Source organism: Coloeus monedula (genome assembly GCF_965178545.1).
Source record: "Coloeus monedula genome assembly, chromosome: 5".
Lineage (NCBI taxonomy): Eukaryota > Metazoa > Chordata > Aves > Passeriformes > Corvidae > Coloeus > Coloeus monedula.
The window spans coordinates 60283135-60299374 of NC_138785.1; the positions used below are offsets into that span (position 1 = coordinate 60283135).

General features: G+C 40.1%; 1 protein-coding gene across 2 annotated transcripts in view; it reads right to left on the bottom strand.

The window, feature by feature from the left end:
- Positions 1 to 1393: 1393 nt before the first annotated feature.
- C1QTNF7 (C1q and TNF related 7) overlaps positions 1394 to 16240 on the bottom strand; it is a 38621-nt gene continuing 23774 nt past the window's right edge. For both annotated transcript variants that reach the window (XM_082281620.1, XM_082281621.1), the window contains 3 exons: positions 7242 to 7441; positions 6131 to 6376; positions 1394 to 5426 (listed from right to left, as the gene is read on the bottom strand). In XM_082281620.1, the coding sequence (XP_082137746.1) occupies positions 4795 to 5426; positions 6131 to 6368 (870 nt within the window). In that variant the 5' untranslated portion in view covers positions 6369 to 6376; positions 7242 to 7441 and the 3' untranslated portion in view covers positions 1394 to 4794. The remainder of the gene's footprint in view (positions 5427 to 6130; positions 6377 to 7241; positions 7442 to 16240) is intronic.

A 16240-nucleotide genomic window follows, 5' to 3' on the forward strand; every position in this document is an offset into this window, starting at 1 on the left:
CTGGCTTTTGTAGGGATACAGGGGGTGGGTGTCAGAGGGTAAAGGCCAATGGGCTACAAAGGATCTTCATAGGGTCTCCCAGAAGATTCTGGGTTTGTCTTCTCACTGTAACTGAAAAGTAGGTGCCTTCCCAGGGGAGTTCTGCTGGGAGACTGAGCAATCTCCTTATCTCAGGAGATGTCCCTCCAGGGCAGTGGCTGGGCATACCCTACATATAATATGTCTAATTAATTTTTCTTTTGCACTAGGTAGCAACTTTCATGAACTGATCTGACGTGTGCAGCTAGGAAAAAACCAAGTATCAGTGACTGAGAATTTCATGATAGTATTTTTGAAATTTCTTCCTGTGGATGTGAGGAAGAATCATACCTCTGAAATTCAGAAATGCTTACGTAACCTCAGCTGGGAGTGTTGACCTAATGAGTTACAGGAAAATGTATATGACCTCTAAATGCTCTCTGAGCTGGAGTCTAGATAGTTTATACTAAAAGGGATACATTTCTTCTTGAAAGCATTACTCATTGGTAAAGATAATGGTATATTGCTTTCTCAACTCTATTTTTTTCCTGTTTACTTTCATGTGTTATTTCTTGGATGGGACTCATCAGCTACTGAAAGACTTATACAAAGCAATCCCCGTTTCCACATAAAACTGAAGTTCCTGCTGACCAAACTGCTTAGCACAGCATTAGTATAATTATTCTGAGTATGAATTACCTGCCAATGGGTAAATAAATCAATAAATAAACCAGTCAGTGAAAACTAATTTATTCAGTAAATATCTTAGTGAATGAATATGAACAGAACCTAGTGGGTGACCTGTAGAAGGTAAATAGAGTATGAAATGAACTGCAACAACTAATGTAACGTAATTGGTAGGAAATGAAGTAAGTTGCTTCCCATTTTGTATGTTTTTTCTTATTCTAAAAGTACATAAATGGTGTTAGGTAAATTTTAAAAGATTTGAAGAATGTAGATTATGTTGTCAGTACTGATGTCCATTATTAATTATTTCCTCTATATTGCCCCAACATTGTAAAAGGACATAAGAAGACTTACTGCTCAAAAAGAATGTGTATAACAGCCTAAGCATCTGAACACAAATACCAGTAGTCAAGAAAGTGAAAGTATTTATTCAATGTAATACACTCATAAAAAATTGAAAAGGTAGATAAATGTTTAATTAATTATCTAGGTTAAAAATATTCAGCAATGGAACCTGTGACTAATTTCTTCCTTAATGTCACTCTACCAAGTATAAAGAAAGTCTGAAAGAGTAGGAGACTGTGGAGAGCTGTTTTGTTTCAAATGACTTTATTTTTACTTATTTATCTTTACATACATATATCCCAAGTAAATATATATATACTTTTATTTAAAAATCTCAGGAACACTGATGTCCTTAATATTGTTTGAAGGTGTACGGATGGTTCGAGGCTTGCATGAGTTCTTGCAGCCTCGATCAGGAAGCCCAAGAGTTGGTGCTGCATAAAGACATGTTTCCTCCCGGGAGTTTCTTCTGATGACACTTATTTCTCTCTGTGGACTGTAGGCAAAGTCTAGATGACTAATTTGATCTGGATGCCTAATTTTATATGGCATTATGGCATGTCTAGAATGACCAATATATTGTGTAGAAATCATTGATTAATTTCAAATTTGATCATTTGAAGAGATTTCGCTCTTTGTTATCCTACAGTGTTTTGAAACAAACCAGACCTTCCCATGTACTGGTGTGAATTGTGGAAAGACATCAGCCCAAGACATTTTCCATATAAATTCAAATTTAGACAGATAAATACCCCAAATGCAATATCATGTCATCAAAGTTGATCTATTTTCAAGTAATATACTAGCAAGAGCAATGATTTACTTTAAGATAATGTCTTGAGACCCTTAATGAGGGCAGGGACACATGGTATTTGTATACATATGTTGTCCATATGTGTAGTAGAAGTATTCTTCTTGACAAAACCTATAGAAATAATTCAACAGAATTACTTACTTTTAACTCTTCATGCCAAAATATTAAACTGTTCAAAAAAGTATAGAATCCAAATGGGAAAACTTTGGGAAGCTAAAGTTACTTCTCTATCATTGTACAAACATAAATCTAAAATTGCTAAAAAAAGGAAAGCAATAACTCTTGGTTTACTTATTCCCATGGTGCCATTTTCAACATAGGTGTGGTTAAAATGTCTTTTCTATATTGGATTCATTTTTACAGATTATTACATGGGAGCAGTTTGCTTATAGTTAGGATTGCAACCAGGAATATTTCACTATAAAGCTGTAATTTTTCTCTGTTTCATTGAGGAAAATTAGCTTTGTCTGAAAATTTCCAGATGTATTATAAATACCAAATACATTTCTGTAGAGTCTGAAGAAAATCAGTCATACTCTTTCCCTAAGGTTGGGCTTATCAGATTTTCTAACTCTAATAAAACTGATTTGTTACTCCTAACATAAACTTTAAACTGATTCAAAGGTCCTAAACTTATTTCCATATTTTCTAACATAATAATCTAATTAAAAACTTCTATTAGTTGCTTTTCCTGCATGATACATATTCTGGGTCCAGTCCTGCATCTGTTGAATTATGCTTCATGGAAGTCATGGGCTCGATATGATCCTCTGCTGTGTCCTGTGGAATTCAGTGCAGGCAGCACTGAGCAATGCTGATGGTCTTTGTGCCTCAGACAGGCACTGATGTCTGTGAAGAATTGGCATCAATCATAATTGCAAATGATGATTGGGCTGCATTTTGCACTCATATTGTCCTTAATTTGCAGATGTATAAATGATTGTACATCAGGGTGATAAACTGAATCTCTAAGTGTTCTTTTCCATATTTTTCACAGAAAGCAGCCCTTGTATGACACTAACAAATTAGATGTCTAGTTAGAAAAATAATCTACTTTTGTCTTCTCTCAGACATCTCTCACTGTCAAATAAAAAATGGTTCTAGAAGCATTGCCAGTTTGATTTGTGGTCAGGGCTTTGCACCTGTTCCCTGCATAAAGCAGCAGTCATGTACTCAAAGCCATGCATGCTAATGTGGGAGGAAATGAGAGCATGGATACAGAGTGCACAGACTAATGTTCCATACATAACCATCATGCTGGTTCTGCAACCTCAGCAGTATTTTTGTGTCATTTTGTCTGGTTGTAACTTTCTTAATTCAGTCAAATACACAGAAAAAAACCTAGAAATTTCCCTTTGCCTTGGTCGTAACTAAAGTGGGTTCAAGAGTTGTGCAACACAGACCACTAACATTTAATATCTGAATAACTGTTAGAAATAGCAGGTCTGTGTAAATCTGGAATGAATAAAAGATTGTAAATTCTTGGAAAGTAAGAGGACCCAATGAAATATTGCCAGTCTTGACTGGTGTTGAATGCTGGAGAACTCATGATGTTCCTAGATATTTTTGCAATGATTGGTTGCTGCCACTGGTAAAATGGTTTCCTGATTTCTAGTGGGGATTGATAGTTTCTCACCAATGGATCTTTCTGTACTACTATCTGTTTGAGGGAAGTGCCAGGTACTACCAGATATTTTATCTCCAGATGTGTGCAGACAGTGATTAAATCACCTCTTAACCTCATTGACAAGAAAAGTAAATTGACTTTGTTACATCTATTGTGTAAACCCCATTAATAGAAGTATAAACATTTTTTTGCAACTTTCAAGTAAGTTTTTGAAACACTGACAGAAATAGTAGCTTCCTAGGTAACTACTATTCATGTCTACTTTTAATTCCATTTATCATACATCCAAAGGGCCATAGCAACAGCCTACTTTAATTACTCCTATTTAGATCCATGAGGTCCCATGTACCTTTTCCAAGTTCATTGATTTCCTGAATGCAGTTTTTCATCCTGTGTGTGACCTACATTTATTTCATTGCACTTGGCCATATTGAAATATAACTTCTGCTTTAATGATGTGACTCACGTTGTTTCATATAATTTACTCTTATTAGTGGTTACTGTCCTGTCATTTTTTTTGTATCCACAATTTTCTTCAGCAAAAGTTTATACTTTTTTTCCACATTTCTCATAAAGATAGTAGATAGCTTTGAAAGAATAGCAAAGACACTTGGAATTACACTGAAAATACCCACATTGAATGCTATCACCAGGTTTTCAGATATTCCAGTTTTTAATTTCTTTATATGTTTGATAGCTTTGTTCTAGTCTTTTATGGCTGCCCTCAGCTAGTACAAATCTTCATGTACTTATTGGGAGGTTGGTTAGGTATGAATGCTATTTCTTGGTGTAAATATCAAATGGAACTGTCCTTGTGACCTGAGCAGTGGCATCCTGAAGCAGTCATTTCTATTTTATTCCTCTCCTTCAAAAAATTCAATATTTTATCTGTTTTTAGCCTGCCTTAAAATGACCAAAGATGATATTGCAGTTTATTGTTCAATTTTTCTTTAATGTAATATACAAAATATCCCTTCTAAATTGCAACTTAATACATTTTATATAAAATCCAATGTACAGTATCTTAAATTTGTTTAAATAGTATTAGAAACATAATTCTAGGGAAGAGTCAGTCCTGGAGTGATGTGGTCTTTTGCTAATTACAGTTCATTTTGATATCCCTGCTGTTCGTTAAAAAATCCATCCTAGATTCTAGAAACATCCTTACGAGCTCAGATTTGGTTCCAATCAAAACGAGAATGAACTCCCAGATATTTTTTTTTCATTCAACTTTGTGTTCCCCACACAGATAAATAAATTCCTGTGCTGGGGCCTCCAGTTTGAATGTCATTTGACATCTGCTTCAGAGCTCATCTTCGTCTGATAAAGCATCAAGGTAATCTGTATCAACGTATAAGAGAAAGCCAGAAAACAAACTGTCTGCCCATGTTGGATCAGAAAAGAGACCATTCTGATCAGTGTAGAAGATCTCAAGCCATACTTCATCTTCTGGCTGAAGGTAGATCACTGTGGATCCAGATGCTACATCATGGTTGCCTGTGTTCGCATCAAAAGTCTTGATCCGGTACTTCCCATTGTGAACCAGCCCAATTGCAAGATGCTTGTTTGCCAAGGTGATATCATAAGAAAAATAATAAATCCCTGGGATGGCACAAATGAACTTTCCTGTGGACGGATTGTAATGCTCCCCCTCATTGAAGAGGACTTTATTGAATACAATTGGTAATCTTTCCTCTGGGTAGCTTGTGGTGATGCCAACAGAAAAGGCAGATTTCAGCACTATCTTTCCACACTTACAGACCCCTGGTGCACCTGGCTCTCCTCGGTCTCCTTTATCTCCCTTAGGTCCAGGTGGTCCAGCTGGACCTACTTCACCTTTGGCACCAGTCAATCCTCCAGGTCCTTTTTTACCAGACTGACCTTGGTCTCCTTTCTCTCCAGCTGGTCCTAATGGCCCAGTCTTTCCTCTTAAACCTTCAAAAACATTTTAAGTTAGTTAATCGTTGCACATATCACCTCAGTAAATGATTGTGTGGGCTACTGTGTGTGCCTGAACAAACAAGAAAAACATGGTCAGAATTTCACAATACTCTAGAAAAACTTTCAAAATTTTCTAGTAAGTTTGCAAAAGGAATGACAGGTTGAAACAAATTACCAGGCTTCACAGCATGCAGGTCCTTTGTTTCTATGTTCCTACTTTTCTTCATGTGTCTTAATTACACATTAAAGAATTTTATATGTAATCAGACTATTGCTGCCTGAACTATAAGCACTGCTGATGGGAAGGACAGCAGCGTGGCTACCTATGTAGTGATACTTGTGCACTAGAGCATTTTTAGTGCATACCTAAGTACCTGCTATTCTTTCATGCCTGGCTAATGGCACAGGTGAGACTATTTTTTTGACACCACAGATGCTTCCTTCTTCCCAAATTTTTCTTAGCATCTGTGTGAAGGAAGGTTGTGCATTTACATTTCTTTATACTGATATCAGTATGTGCATATTAGACATATCTAAAATATATCTGCATACTTTCTTTCACTATGTTTACACATGCATCACAATTAAACCCACACAGGCACATACACACTTTCATCATGTATGTGTATATATAACAGTGATGATGAAGGGTCTTGCTTTTTTGTACTACTGTGTTAGGTTACACAAATATTCAATACCTGCACTCCCTTTTTCACCTTTTTCTCCCTTCCTGCCATCTCTACCATCTCTTCCTGGAAGACCAATGCGTCCATGTGGCCCCGGGGATCCACTGGCTCCAGGAGGTCCCGCAGGGCCTGGCAAACCCGGGATGCTACAGATATATCTGGTGTAGTAATTTTCTCCTTTGGTCTGGCTTTGAAGAGGTTGTTCACTTGTATAGATGGCAAAACTTGTAATGTACAGCAACACAAACATTCTCAGATCTGGAAAAAGAAATATGAATAAGACACTCTAATCACATGCAAATGGCTCTAAATATGCAAATAAGTGACACTGTGATGCACTATGCACAGGTAGAAGTGCAGAGCTGAACCTGGAATTTCTGCATTACCAAAATCCTTGTAGGAGGGAAAGAGGAAAGTGTCAGGTTGAAGCTTCTTCTGGGCACTGTACATGTTGCTGTATGTCTTTCAAGTAAGGAGCTGTAGACTGACATAGTCTAACTGGTGAATATCAGCCTTTTTGTTGACACGTGAAAAAATAATCTGGATTTTTTCAATGCAAAAACCTTTGATTGCATAGTTTATTTTGTCTTTGGGCCCTACATAAGCTTTATAGATAAAAGCCCTCTTGCTGGAGGGAGTTAGTCTGTGCTAGAGGAATGTGCCTGTAGTGAGGATAAAGCTTACACCTTCATTTCATTTTTAAATTTGCCCTTATGGTGGCAAATGAATCTCCAGTTTAAATAACTTCAGCAGAAACTTGCCGAAGCTGCAGAAAGGCTGCCAGTTAGAGAACTACAGCTTCAGTGCCCCTTGGAAACAGCACAAATAAACACTTCACCCTAATCGGTCAGGTGGAACCAGGCAGCTGCCCTGCCCTGCAGGGGATGGTGGAGTGTGAATGGGCTGCTAACAGGTTGGGTTTTTAAAGTCTGGCGTGGGCTGTCATATATAATGAACTGTGTTGCAATATCTTGCAAGAAAATTGTTTAAACCTTTAAAGATAGTATTTGGGTGTTTTCATAAACTATATTGGATGGAAATTGGATTTCTCTTTCCCGATGCATACTGGGATACTTAAGAAAAGTAACTGTACAAACAGTGACACGCTGAGTAATTGCAGTACCTGGTATACAAAGGTGTCTTAAATTAGTGTTGCATTAGCAGAGAGTCAGTCATGGGTCAGGTGAGAACCTATAAGTCAAGCTGTTTTTTCTAGTTCCTTTGCTGTCTTCTCAGAAAACTTGTGTGGGGTTTTTTTGTTGGAGCTGTCCATTCCTTCAAAGCTAATTTACCGCATTCAAGGAAATCAGAATCCCCTGGTTTCTGTGGGGAGAAAAAGAAGAAGTAGAATGGGCGATTGAGAAAATATCTGTGAAATGCAGTCACTATTTTTTTTACAGTGAATAATAGATTCATAGAACCATTAAGGTTGGAAAAAACCTTTAAGGTAAGGTTATCAAGTCCAGCCATCCACCTAACAGCATCACCATGTTCATCACTAAACCATGTCACATCCACACGTTTCTTAACACTTGCAGGCATAGTGAGTCTGCTGCTTTCCTGGGTAGCCTGTTCCAATGCTTGTCAACCCTTTCTGTGAAGAAAGATTTCCTGCTACCCAATCTAAACCTCCAATAACACAACTTGACATCATTTCATCTCATCCTGTCACTTGTTCCCTTGGAGAAGAGACTGACCCCCACCTGGCTACCACCTCCCTTCAGGTGGTTGTAAAGAGTGATAAGGTCTCCCCTGAGCCTCCAGGCTAAACACCCCCAGCTCCCTCAGCTGCTCTTCACAGGACTTGTGCTCCTGACCCTTCATCAGCTCCCCTGCCCTTCTCTGGACATGCTTCAGCACCTCAATGTCTTTCTTGAAGTAGGGCCCAGAGGTGAACACGGGATTTGAGGTGTGGCCTCACCAGTTCCCAGTACAGAGGAACAATCACTGTCCTGGTCCCGCTGGCCGCACTATTGCTGATACAGGCCAGATGCCACTGGCCTTCTTGGTCACCTGAGCACATTCGGACTCATATTCAGCCACTGTCACAGGCAACCCCACTGGGTCCTTTTCCACTGGGCAGCTTTCCAGCCACTCTGTCCCCAGCCGGTGGCACTGCCTGAGATTGCAGGACCTGGCACTTGACCTTGTTAAACCTCACAGAACTGGTCACAGCCCACTGATCCAGCCTGTCCAGCTCCCTCTTCAGAGCCTTTTAATCTAGAAATTGTTGTTTTCATTCCCCTCTCTGTGATACTGATTGGCATTAACTGATATATTTAAAACCCCAAGCTGTTACATTTATTTTCAATTCATGATATTTCAAATGGTATATGGGTGGTATGGTCAGATCTATTAATCAGGGAAAAGATCAGCATATGTGTATACACATGCATGTACACATACACAGTCTTTATGAAGAATCCTTTATTTTACAGAGTAGAAAATTAGAAACTGCTATGGTATCAGTGGTAATGCAGAAAAAACCATGAAAATATTGTATTTGGAGAGAAATAAACAATACTCCAAAATTCTCTTTGGTGATACATATTCTGCTTTTCATTTTAGACATCTTGCATCGAATTGGCAGAAACCAAACTATTAATTTTGCTGTCATTTGATAAAGCTGTACAGTCAGGCACAGAAGTCTCCACAAATGGATTAGCATATGAATGCTGAACAGCAGAGCAGCAAACAATAACTCCAAGGCAGTTGTTAGCTACAAGCACAAACTTCACAGTGACGTTTGCTCTGATGTACTACTGAGCGTACTCAAATGAAGCTCACAGATTTTCATAGGACTTAAATCAGGCACAACAAAGCTCTCTGCAGAGAAGAAAAACTTTAAACATTTAGCCAGGAGGGAACAGCTTGGAGGGACTTCATGCTTAAGGCTGCGTATGCATTTTACACAAAGCTGATGGATAAGAAGGAGACATGACCTAAGGATCAAGGACTGGAAAAAAATCCTGCCCTTTGCCAGATGAAAGTCTGAATCAGTAGGCTAGATGTTCCCACACTGGGTTGCATGTAAGCCAAACAAAAACAATCTCAACAATTGCTAGTTTTGCCTATGTCAAGGATCTTTTACAGATTGGAGTTAAAACCTTCACACAGCTGCTCCTATCAATGGCTGGACAGTAACTTATTGATGCGTGAAGCTGTCTCCAGCTCCTAGACATCCCCTGCTGTTTTTCTCATGTGCATACAGGAAATTAATTAGTCTGGGACATGTATTTCTGAAAAGACCATGGGAAATATGCCATTTGGGAAGGTAAGGGGAATGGGGTTGTTGAGATAGGGTTGTGCCTTAGATGGCTGGGATGTTGTGTTTGGAGAACCAGTTTGGGAAGGATAAGGCATAGAGGACAACATATGGAGCTTTCATCTATGTATTGGGGGTCTGAGGGAGTGATGGGGCTGTGTAGCTGAATGGTGGGAATGCAGTAAGGCAAACAGAGCTGGGCTAGGGAGAAAATGGTGATAATGTTCGGGTGATGGTATTTACAGACCTGAATTTAGTCTTGGGGGGAACACAAAAAGCTTCTTCCAATGATGGTAGCCAAAAAATGACATTTGGGAAACCATGCATTAAGCCGGAGAATCAGGACTTCTCTTGCCCTTTGAATTCAGACTCTTGCATTTATTTGTGCATAGTAATAGTCATTTTAAAAGGAATGAGGGTGCTGTCTGTTATTGCAGTCTCTTGGAAAGTGTGAGTCTCCTCAGACCAAGGAAGGAAGTACAGTCTTGAACCCATGCCCCCTGTTTGTGAGTGCTCTAAAAGCACCACTGAAATGTTAAAGATGAAAAAGAACATATGACCGTGGCTTTTGAAATTTCAGGTTTATTTAGGAGGTCAAAATCAGAGATTTCAGTCCACAGGGGTTATGAAGTTAGAGGGTATAATAGATGTCCCGGATCACTTTCTCAGGAGTCACTTACGTTGCAGTTAAATATTTGTTCACAGAGAGTTAACTGGGAGGCAGAACATGAATCACAAATAACACTTTGTTCTTGGCTTCTGGTTGTCCTTTTCAAAGATAAAAACTTTTATCCATAAACCGGGGTAGGAAACAAAGTCATTTATATATGCCAAGTGATTTTTCTCCAGGGAAAAACAACATTTGAGGAGTTCAATGTATTTTTCCAAAAACTGAAAGCCAGAATAAGCACATGGTATTCTTCTTCAGAACAATAACAGACATCTTCATCATAGCCATCACCAAAAATAATAATGAAAATGGTATAAACACAGGGTTAGAATAATGTTATTCCAAGTTTAGGAAATGGCATTTCAATAGGTTTCAAATCCACTAGGTAGAGCAAGAGTGCACATCAAGGCATTCACTGGAAGATGATGGACATGCTGATCAGTTCTAGTCATAGAATCATAGCTCGGTCTGTGTTGGAAGAGACCTTTAAGATCATCTAGTTCCAGCCTCCCTGCTGTAGGCAGAGACGCTTTCCACTAGACCAGGTTGCTCAGAATGGTTTCTGATACAGATTTTCCAAGTGAGCAGCAGATTCCTTTGTTCCATCACTATTCTTAAAGTCATCTCATTCATTTGATATTGGAAAAACATTCAAAAAGCTTTTCTGGACCTCGTTGCAGTCTGTGATGGTGGCAGATCTAAAGAGTCTAAAGCAGCGTGGCTGGCAACTCAAGGGAGGTGCTTATGCCCCTCTACTCCACTCTCATGAGATCCCACCTGGAATGCTGTATCTAGATTTGGGGTCCTGAGCTCAGGAAAGACATGGACATGGTGGAGCAGGTTCAGAGGAGGCCACAAAGATGATCAAAGGTCTGGAGCACCTCTCCTATGAAGATGTGCTGAGAGAGTCAGTACTTAAAGGTGGTAATTATGAGAAAGATGGCAACAGTCTATTTAGTAGGGCCCGTTGCAATGGGACAAGGGGTAATGGCTTTAAACTAAAATAGGGTATATTTTAAATAGATAGAAGGAAGAAATTTTTTATTATGATGGTGGCAAAACACTGGAACAGATTATCCAGAGAGGTGGTCAATGCCCCATCCCTGAAGACATTCAATGCCAGGTTGAACACAGCTCTAAGCAAAGTGATCTAGTTGAAGATATGTCTGATGATTGCAGGGGGGTTGGTTAGATGACTTTTAAAGGTCTCTTCCAACACAAACTGTTCTGTGATTCTATGATCTCCCTTGAGAACATACTCTGTGAGTTAGATCCCCATTGAAGCCAGGTGCTCAGCAGAGGATCTTTATCATCAAGCCATTCGGAAATCTCATTTCATTACTGGTATACTCAGGCTATGTTATTAATATTTCTTTAAACTTACAAAGTAAGGGATTGTAACAAATTCCCAGCTTTGAGACTTTCCGGTATATGATCTAATATTTCTCACTTGTTCAACTATGTTGGGCTAATTCTAAAATTTACTAATTGGCATTGTTTTGAAACAAGCGTAGAAGATTTCCCATGAATCTGTTAAAAATAAAAGCTAGGGCAAGCGCCAGTAGCTATTAGTCACAAGCTACCCTGACTGTGTTCTTACTTTTGTCTTGCCTTGCTAGCTTTGAATTCACTTCCAATACACACACAGAGCTGTTTAATCAGTAGAAGATGTGTTTTAACTTCCTTGTGCATAAAGATGTAGATGAGAAGTTGTGATACTTATGGGCCCTTTCTGTCTGCAGCCCTGGAAATGGATTAGTGGTAAAGAACAAGATAGTCTATAAGTCCTTTGGCTTTCCAAAAGCAAAGGCCTGTACTACCTCACATTGCTACCATGAATCCTCACCGTGAGACTCACAGACCTGCCCCAACTCTCCCATCCAGGAATTGTGGGAGGAGACACAAGTTGAATAAGGAGGTAATAAGTCAGGATGAGAAGCAGAGAGAGAGACACCCTCAACAATTCATTTGAAATCTCCCTGGCTATGCCAGTCTTTTCCCTCACAAGACATGATCCAGAAAAGTCAGCTGTGTCCACATGCCCGAAGAGTTCAAACCTGCCATTCAATCTGCCACCACTACTCACCTTTCTACAAAGCCTCAGAAACAGGTGCATATGGTTTGGCATGCCACACTCAGCAGTTTCTTTGCTCTGTATGATTTTTATGCCATTTAAAATATAAGTTTAATGATGGATTTTTTTCCCATGGATTTCACAATGATCATCCACCTTCAGCTGGACACAGCTTTATGCATCTCCCAGCTTGTTTTGTGTTAGGGGGGCTATGCTGAACTTCCAAAGCTCCACCTGTAAGACCATGTCTTACTCTAATGAATCAAGACCACAGCTGGCCATCACCACACTGCTTGGGTTAGCTACACAATCCAGCAATCTTCACATGGCTTTACACTGTTCTTTTTCCCTTGTGTAAGAAGGGGAAAGTGACCCGACAGTTTTTGAGCAGTCTGAACTCCTGATTTTCAGTATCAGAATGGCTGATGGTGCCCAAAGGAATCAATCAGCCAGTGGGAAGGACCATTAGCTAAATATTTCTGAGAAAACAATCCTTAAAGGCCTCATTAGCAGTGCTGACATTTAACATTTTCACTCACTTAAGTTTGTAGTCAGTCATATCTGAACAATCTTCTTCATAACTACGTTGAATGCAGTCAGCTTCTTCAACCATGTCTCAAACCTTCATGAAAAGTCAAGTGCTTGTAATCAAGGCCAGAAGTTTAATATGTTCGATTTTCAAAATACCAAAAGAGTGGGAGCAATTTTATTTCTCAGTGTCTGACTTGAAACAGTCGCTCCAGGTATTCCCATTATTTGGAAGGTTGCTTTTCTGAAAAATGCCCGAGAACTTGGTCAAGGTGTGTATTGGTGAGATAGCTTGACTCAGTTGGGGGGAATTTTAACAAGAATGCTGGCAGGCAAAGCAGTTTCACTGCCAGTTCTACCAGAACACACAAATAAATATAACATGACAGAATTTGTTTTGACAGAAAGCCAGGAAGTGAGGCCAATTGCTTACAGTTGGCAAGTAACAGGGAGACAATAGCATGTTTGCTTGCGGTGTAGAGAAAAATGGCCAGGATTTAACACTGGAAGACTCAGAATATGAGTATCCCTACACCTCAGGTATTTGAAATTTTTTCTCTATTTTTAAAAAATAAAATAAAGAGACAGGAGCCATAAATTAGAAGCTGTCTTCAGTGATGACCTACAATTTGAAGGGTTAGTTATGAATCTGGACTGGAATACAGCATATGGAAGCATGTAGGCATCTAAAGATGTGGATAGATGCCTAGAGCAATGAGCCCATCTCCTGTGGAATTCCTTTCAGTTCAAGCAGGCTGCCTTCTCTTGGTTCCTCTCCAGCCCTTACCAGGAAAATTTCCATCTCCTGTCTTACATCATTCTGCCTTGCCAACCTTGTGATGATAGAGGAGAAATAGAGAACAGTCTGGGAAAACCATTTTGAATGGCCTGGAAAGAGGAAAAGCAGGGTGTAAAAATAAAATATCAAACTGCAGGGCACATGGGGACAAATAGGAACAAAAGTCACAGATTCTTGCCACAAGTCATGGGGACAGCCTTGTGCCTTGTGCTCGCTTGAGTTCCCACCTGGGCTTTGTGAGCAGAAGTCCACAGAGTGCTGCCCTCATGAGAGCAATCACTTTGCACAGGAGGGACTGATGGAGGACAGCCAGCAAAGCAAGAACTGCTTTGGGAACTTCACTGGATATATAGCTGAATATGTTGCAGTCCCTGGGCATGGCTTAATTCTCATGCCCTCAACGTAAATGTTGTTTATTAGATATGGGACACCTCTGAAGATGGATTCTCCTTCACCCAGTTGTTCCTTTGGTACACAAAAGAAGAGTGTTCACCATGTAAGAAGAAAAACATGAAGAGAAAAACTTCCAGACCCTCAAAACGACACTCCTTCCCCAGCACATTGTTTTCTTCTGGAAGTTCATCAAATGATATAATTTTCTGGGAAATGTGTGGAAAAGTAGGCATCCAGCCAGGGACTACATTCTACACGGAACTAGGCAAAGACCAAAGGAGAAGTTTAAAGGCTTAGATTGGACTAAGCTGGTTGATTTTTCCTGAAGCAAGTTGGGGAAGGTGCCCATAAACTTCTCTGACAGAGGAGCAGTGGAGGCTGTGACCTGGGGCAGGGAGCAGCCCTGTTCCTCTGAGTGGCAGTCTCTTGTCCCTGTTCTGCTGCACATGGAAGAGTATCTGTCCGTGGCTTGACATGAGTAAATTTTTTCAAAACCAGTTATAGTTAAGATAGCAATGCTTTTAGGTGTACAGAGGGTACACTTGTAACACATCAAGCTGTTAGCTTTTCCAGGAGGAAAACTGGAAGTGTTGCCTACCTGGGCAACACAGCTGCTCAGGACAGCAATGTGAGACCCAGGCTGTGCACACCTGACAGGGCTCAATGCCTGAGCAGCCTGTGGCCATGTCAGTGCTGGCCACTTTCTTGCAGGACTACATCCATGGGGCACAGCAGTATTCCCTGCCCAGAGTTAGCTGCAAGGTCTCCATCTTCAGACCCTTGGTGTAATGTTGGCATGTTCAAGAGCAGCAAAGATAGAGCTTCAACAAGAAATGGAAGTCAAACATACGAGAGAGGTTGTGACTGTGAATCTGAATCTCACAGAGGTATGAGTGGCTGTGTCTCAGCACAAATGACAAATGCATTTAAAAGCTGATGTTTTACTGTAAATTAGCGAGGCTTGAAATTCTGAAAGCCTAAGGCATTTTCAAATGGCATGAGAGCTTTGAAACCTCATGTGCTTTTCAAACACCACCAACATTAGCCTGTGTCCTCAGCCTCTGGGACTGCCAGGCTCTCACATCAACCCTGGTGGTCTCCAGTTTAGTGCTCCAACTTGTCAGTAAAAACCTGGCCTCAAAATCAGCATACTTTCCTGATTCTGGCTGTTCTGAGAAAAGTCCTGTTCTCGTGAAGGGAGTCTACCTCAAAGCTATTACTTCAACAGTATTACTTCCATATTTATATTGGAATAGAAAAAGGAGAATTTGGCCTAGTTTAGTCACATGTGTGATTGTTATGGTTAATGTCAGATTCGGGAGATTGGAGCCAGGAAGATATAAAAATAGAATAAAATTTATGTAATGTCTGCTTTTGGGTAATAACAGGTTTTTAAAGTATGCTTCTTCCTGATTAAATCAGACCTTTTATTTTCAGTGAGGTTGACCTCTTTGTGAGACAGAAGGGCATGCACATTAGAAAGAAAGCTCTAAACAGTTAGAAGCTATAAAATAAAATTCTATTTAAATTTTGTATGGTTTGATATTTTCTTACTGAAACAAATATTGCTATTTCCATAGAAAAGCAGAAGGGACAATGCATCCTTCCTCCCAGCAGACTTCCCAGGAGTGCTATCTCCACCCAAGACTACCCTTGGTACCTCTGGCACCCAACTGGTACCCAGCAAGCACTCACTCAGGACCTGCATTTCTACTTGATTAAGCTGATGTTCTACAACTTCATATCTTGTGGAGGTTTTTGTGTTGGGCAAGAGCTGGCTGTTCCTTAGGACCGGGAGTGATGGAACTTACAGGGAACAGGGTAGCAAGGCAGGATCTCACCAACAATAGCCCATCCCCAGAGGCAACCCCGGCATCCGAGGCCAGACAAGAATATCAGCTTGTGGATGGGGGTCAGCAGGGCTGAAATGGGGTCCTGGACCATGGGCAGGGTAATGGGACACCCCAAGAGAAGCTGGCAGGGATTTCAGGGATGTCAGTGCCTGCAGGCCTCTGGGAGGTTGCAGGTTGTACTTATTCAAAGAGCAAGAAAACATGGTGATCCCAGTCTGGCAGCATAAGTTCACTCTACACATATGGAATTAAGAGTTTTCAGCACAAGGTATTCCAAGGTTTGTATAGTTCCATATGGATCTTTATGCCTCTCCCCACTGAGGCATTCACTGAGCCATGTAGACAACCTGTGTCCTTCAGAATTTTGTCTTGCTTTCATCTGTCTCCTGATGAGAATCATTTCTATGTTAAACTGTTTGTATTTGCAGAGTCTCAGTCCAACTTGTTTAGAGCTTGTTTAATGCATGAATTGCCATGTACTGTGAAGTGTCAACCTTGCTTATTTGAAAACAAATATTTTAAAACACGTAAAAAAAATTT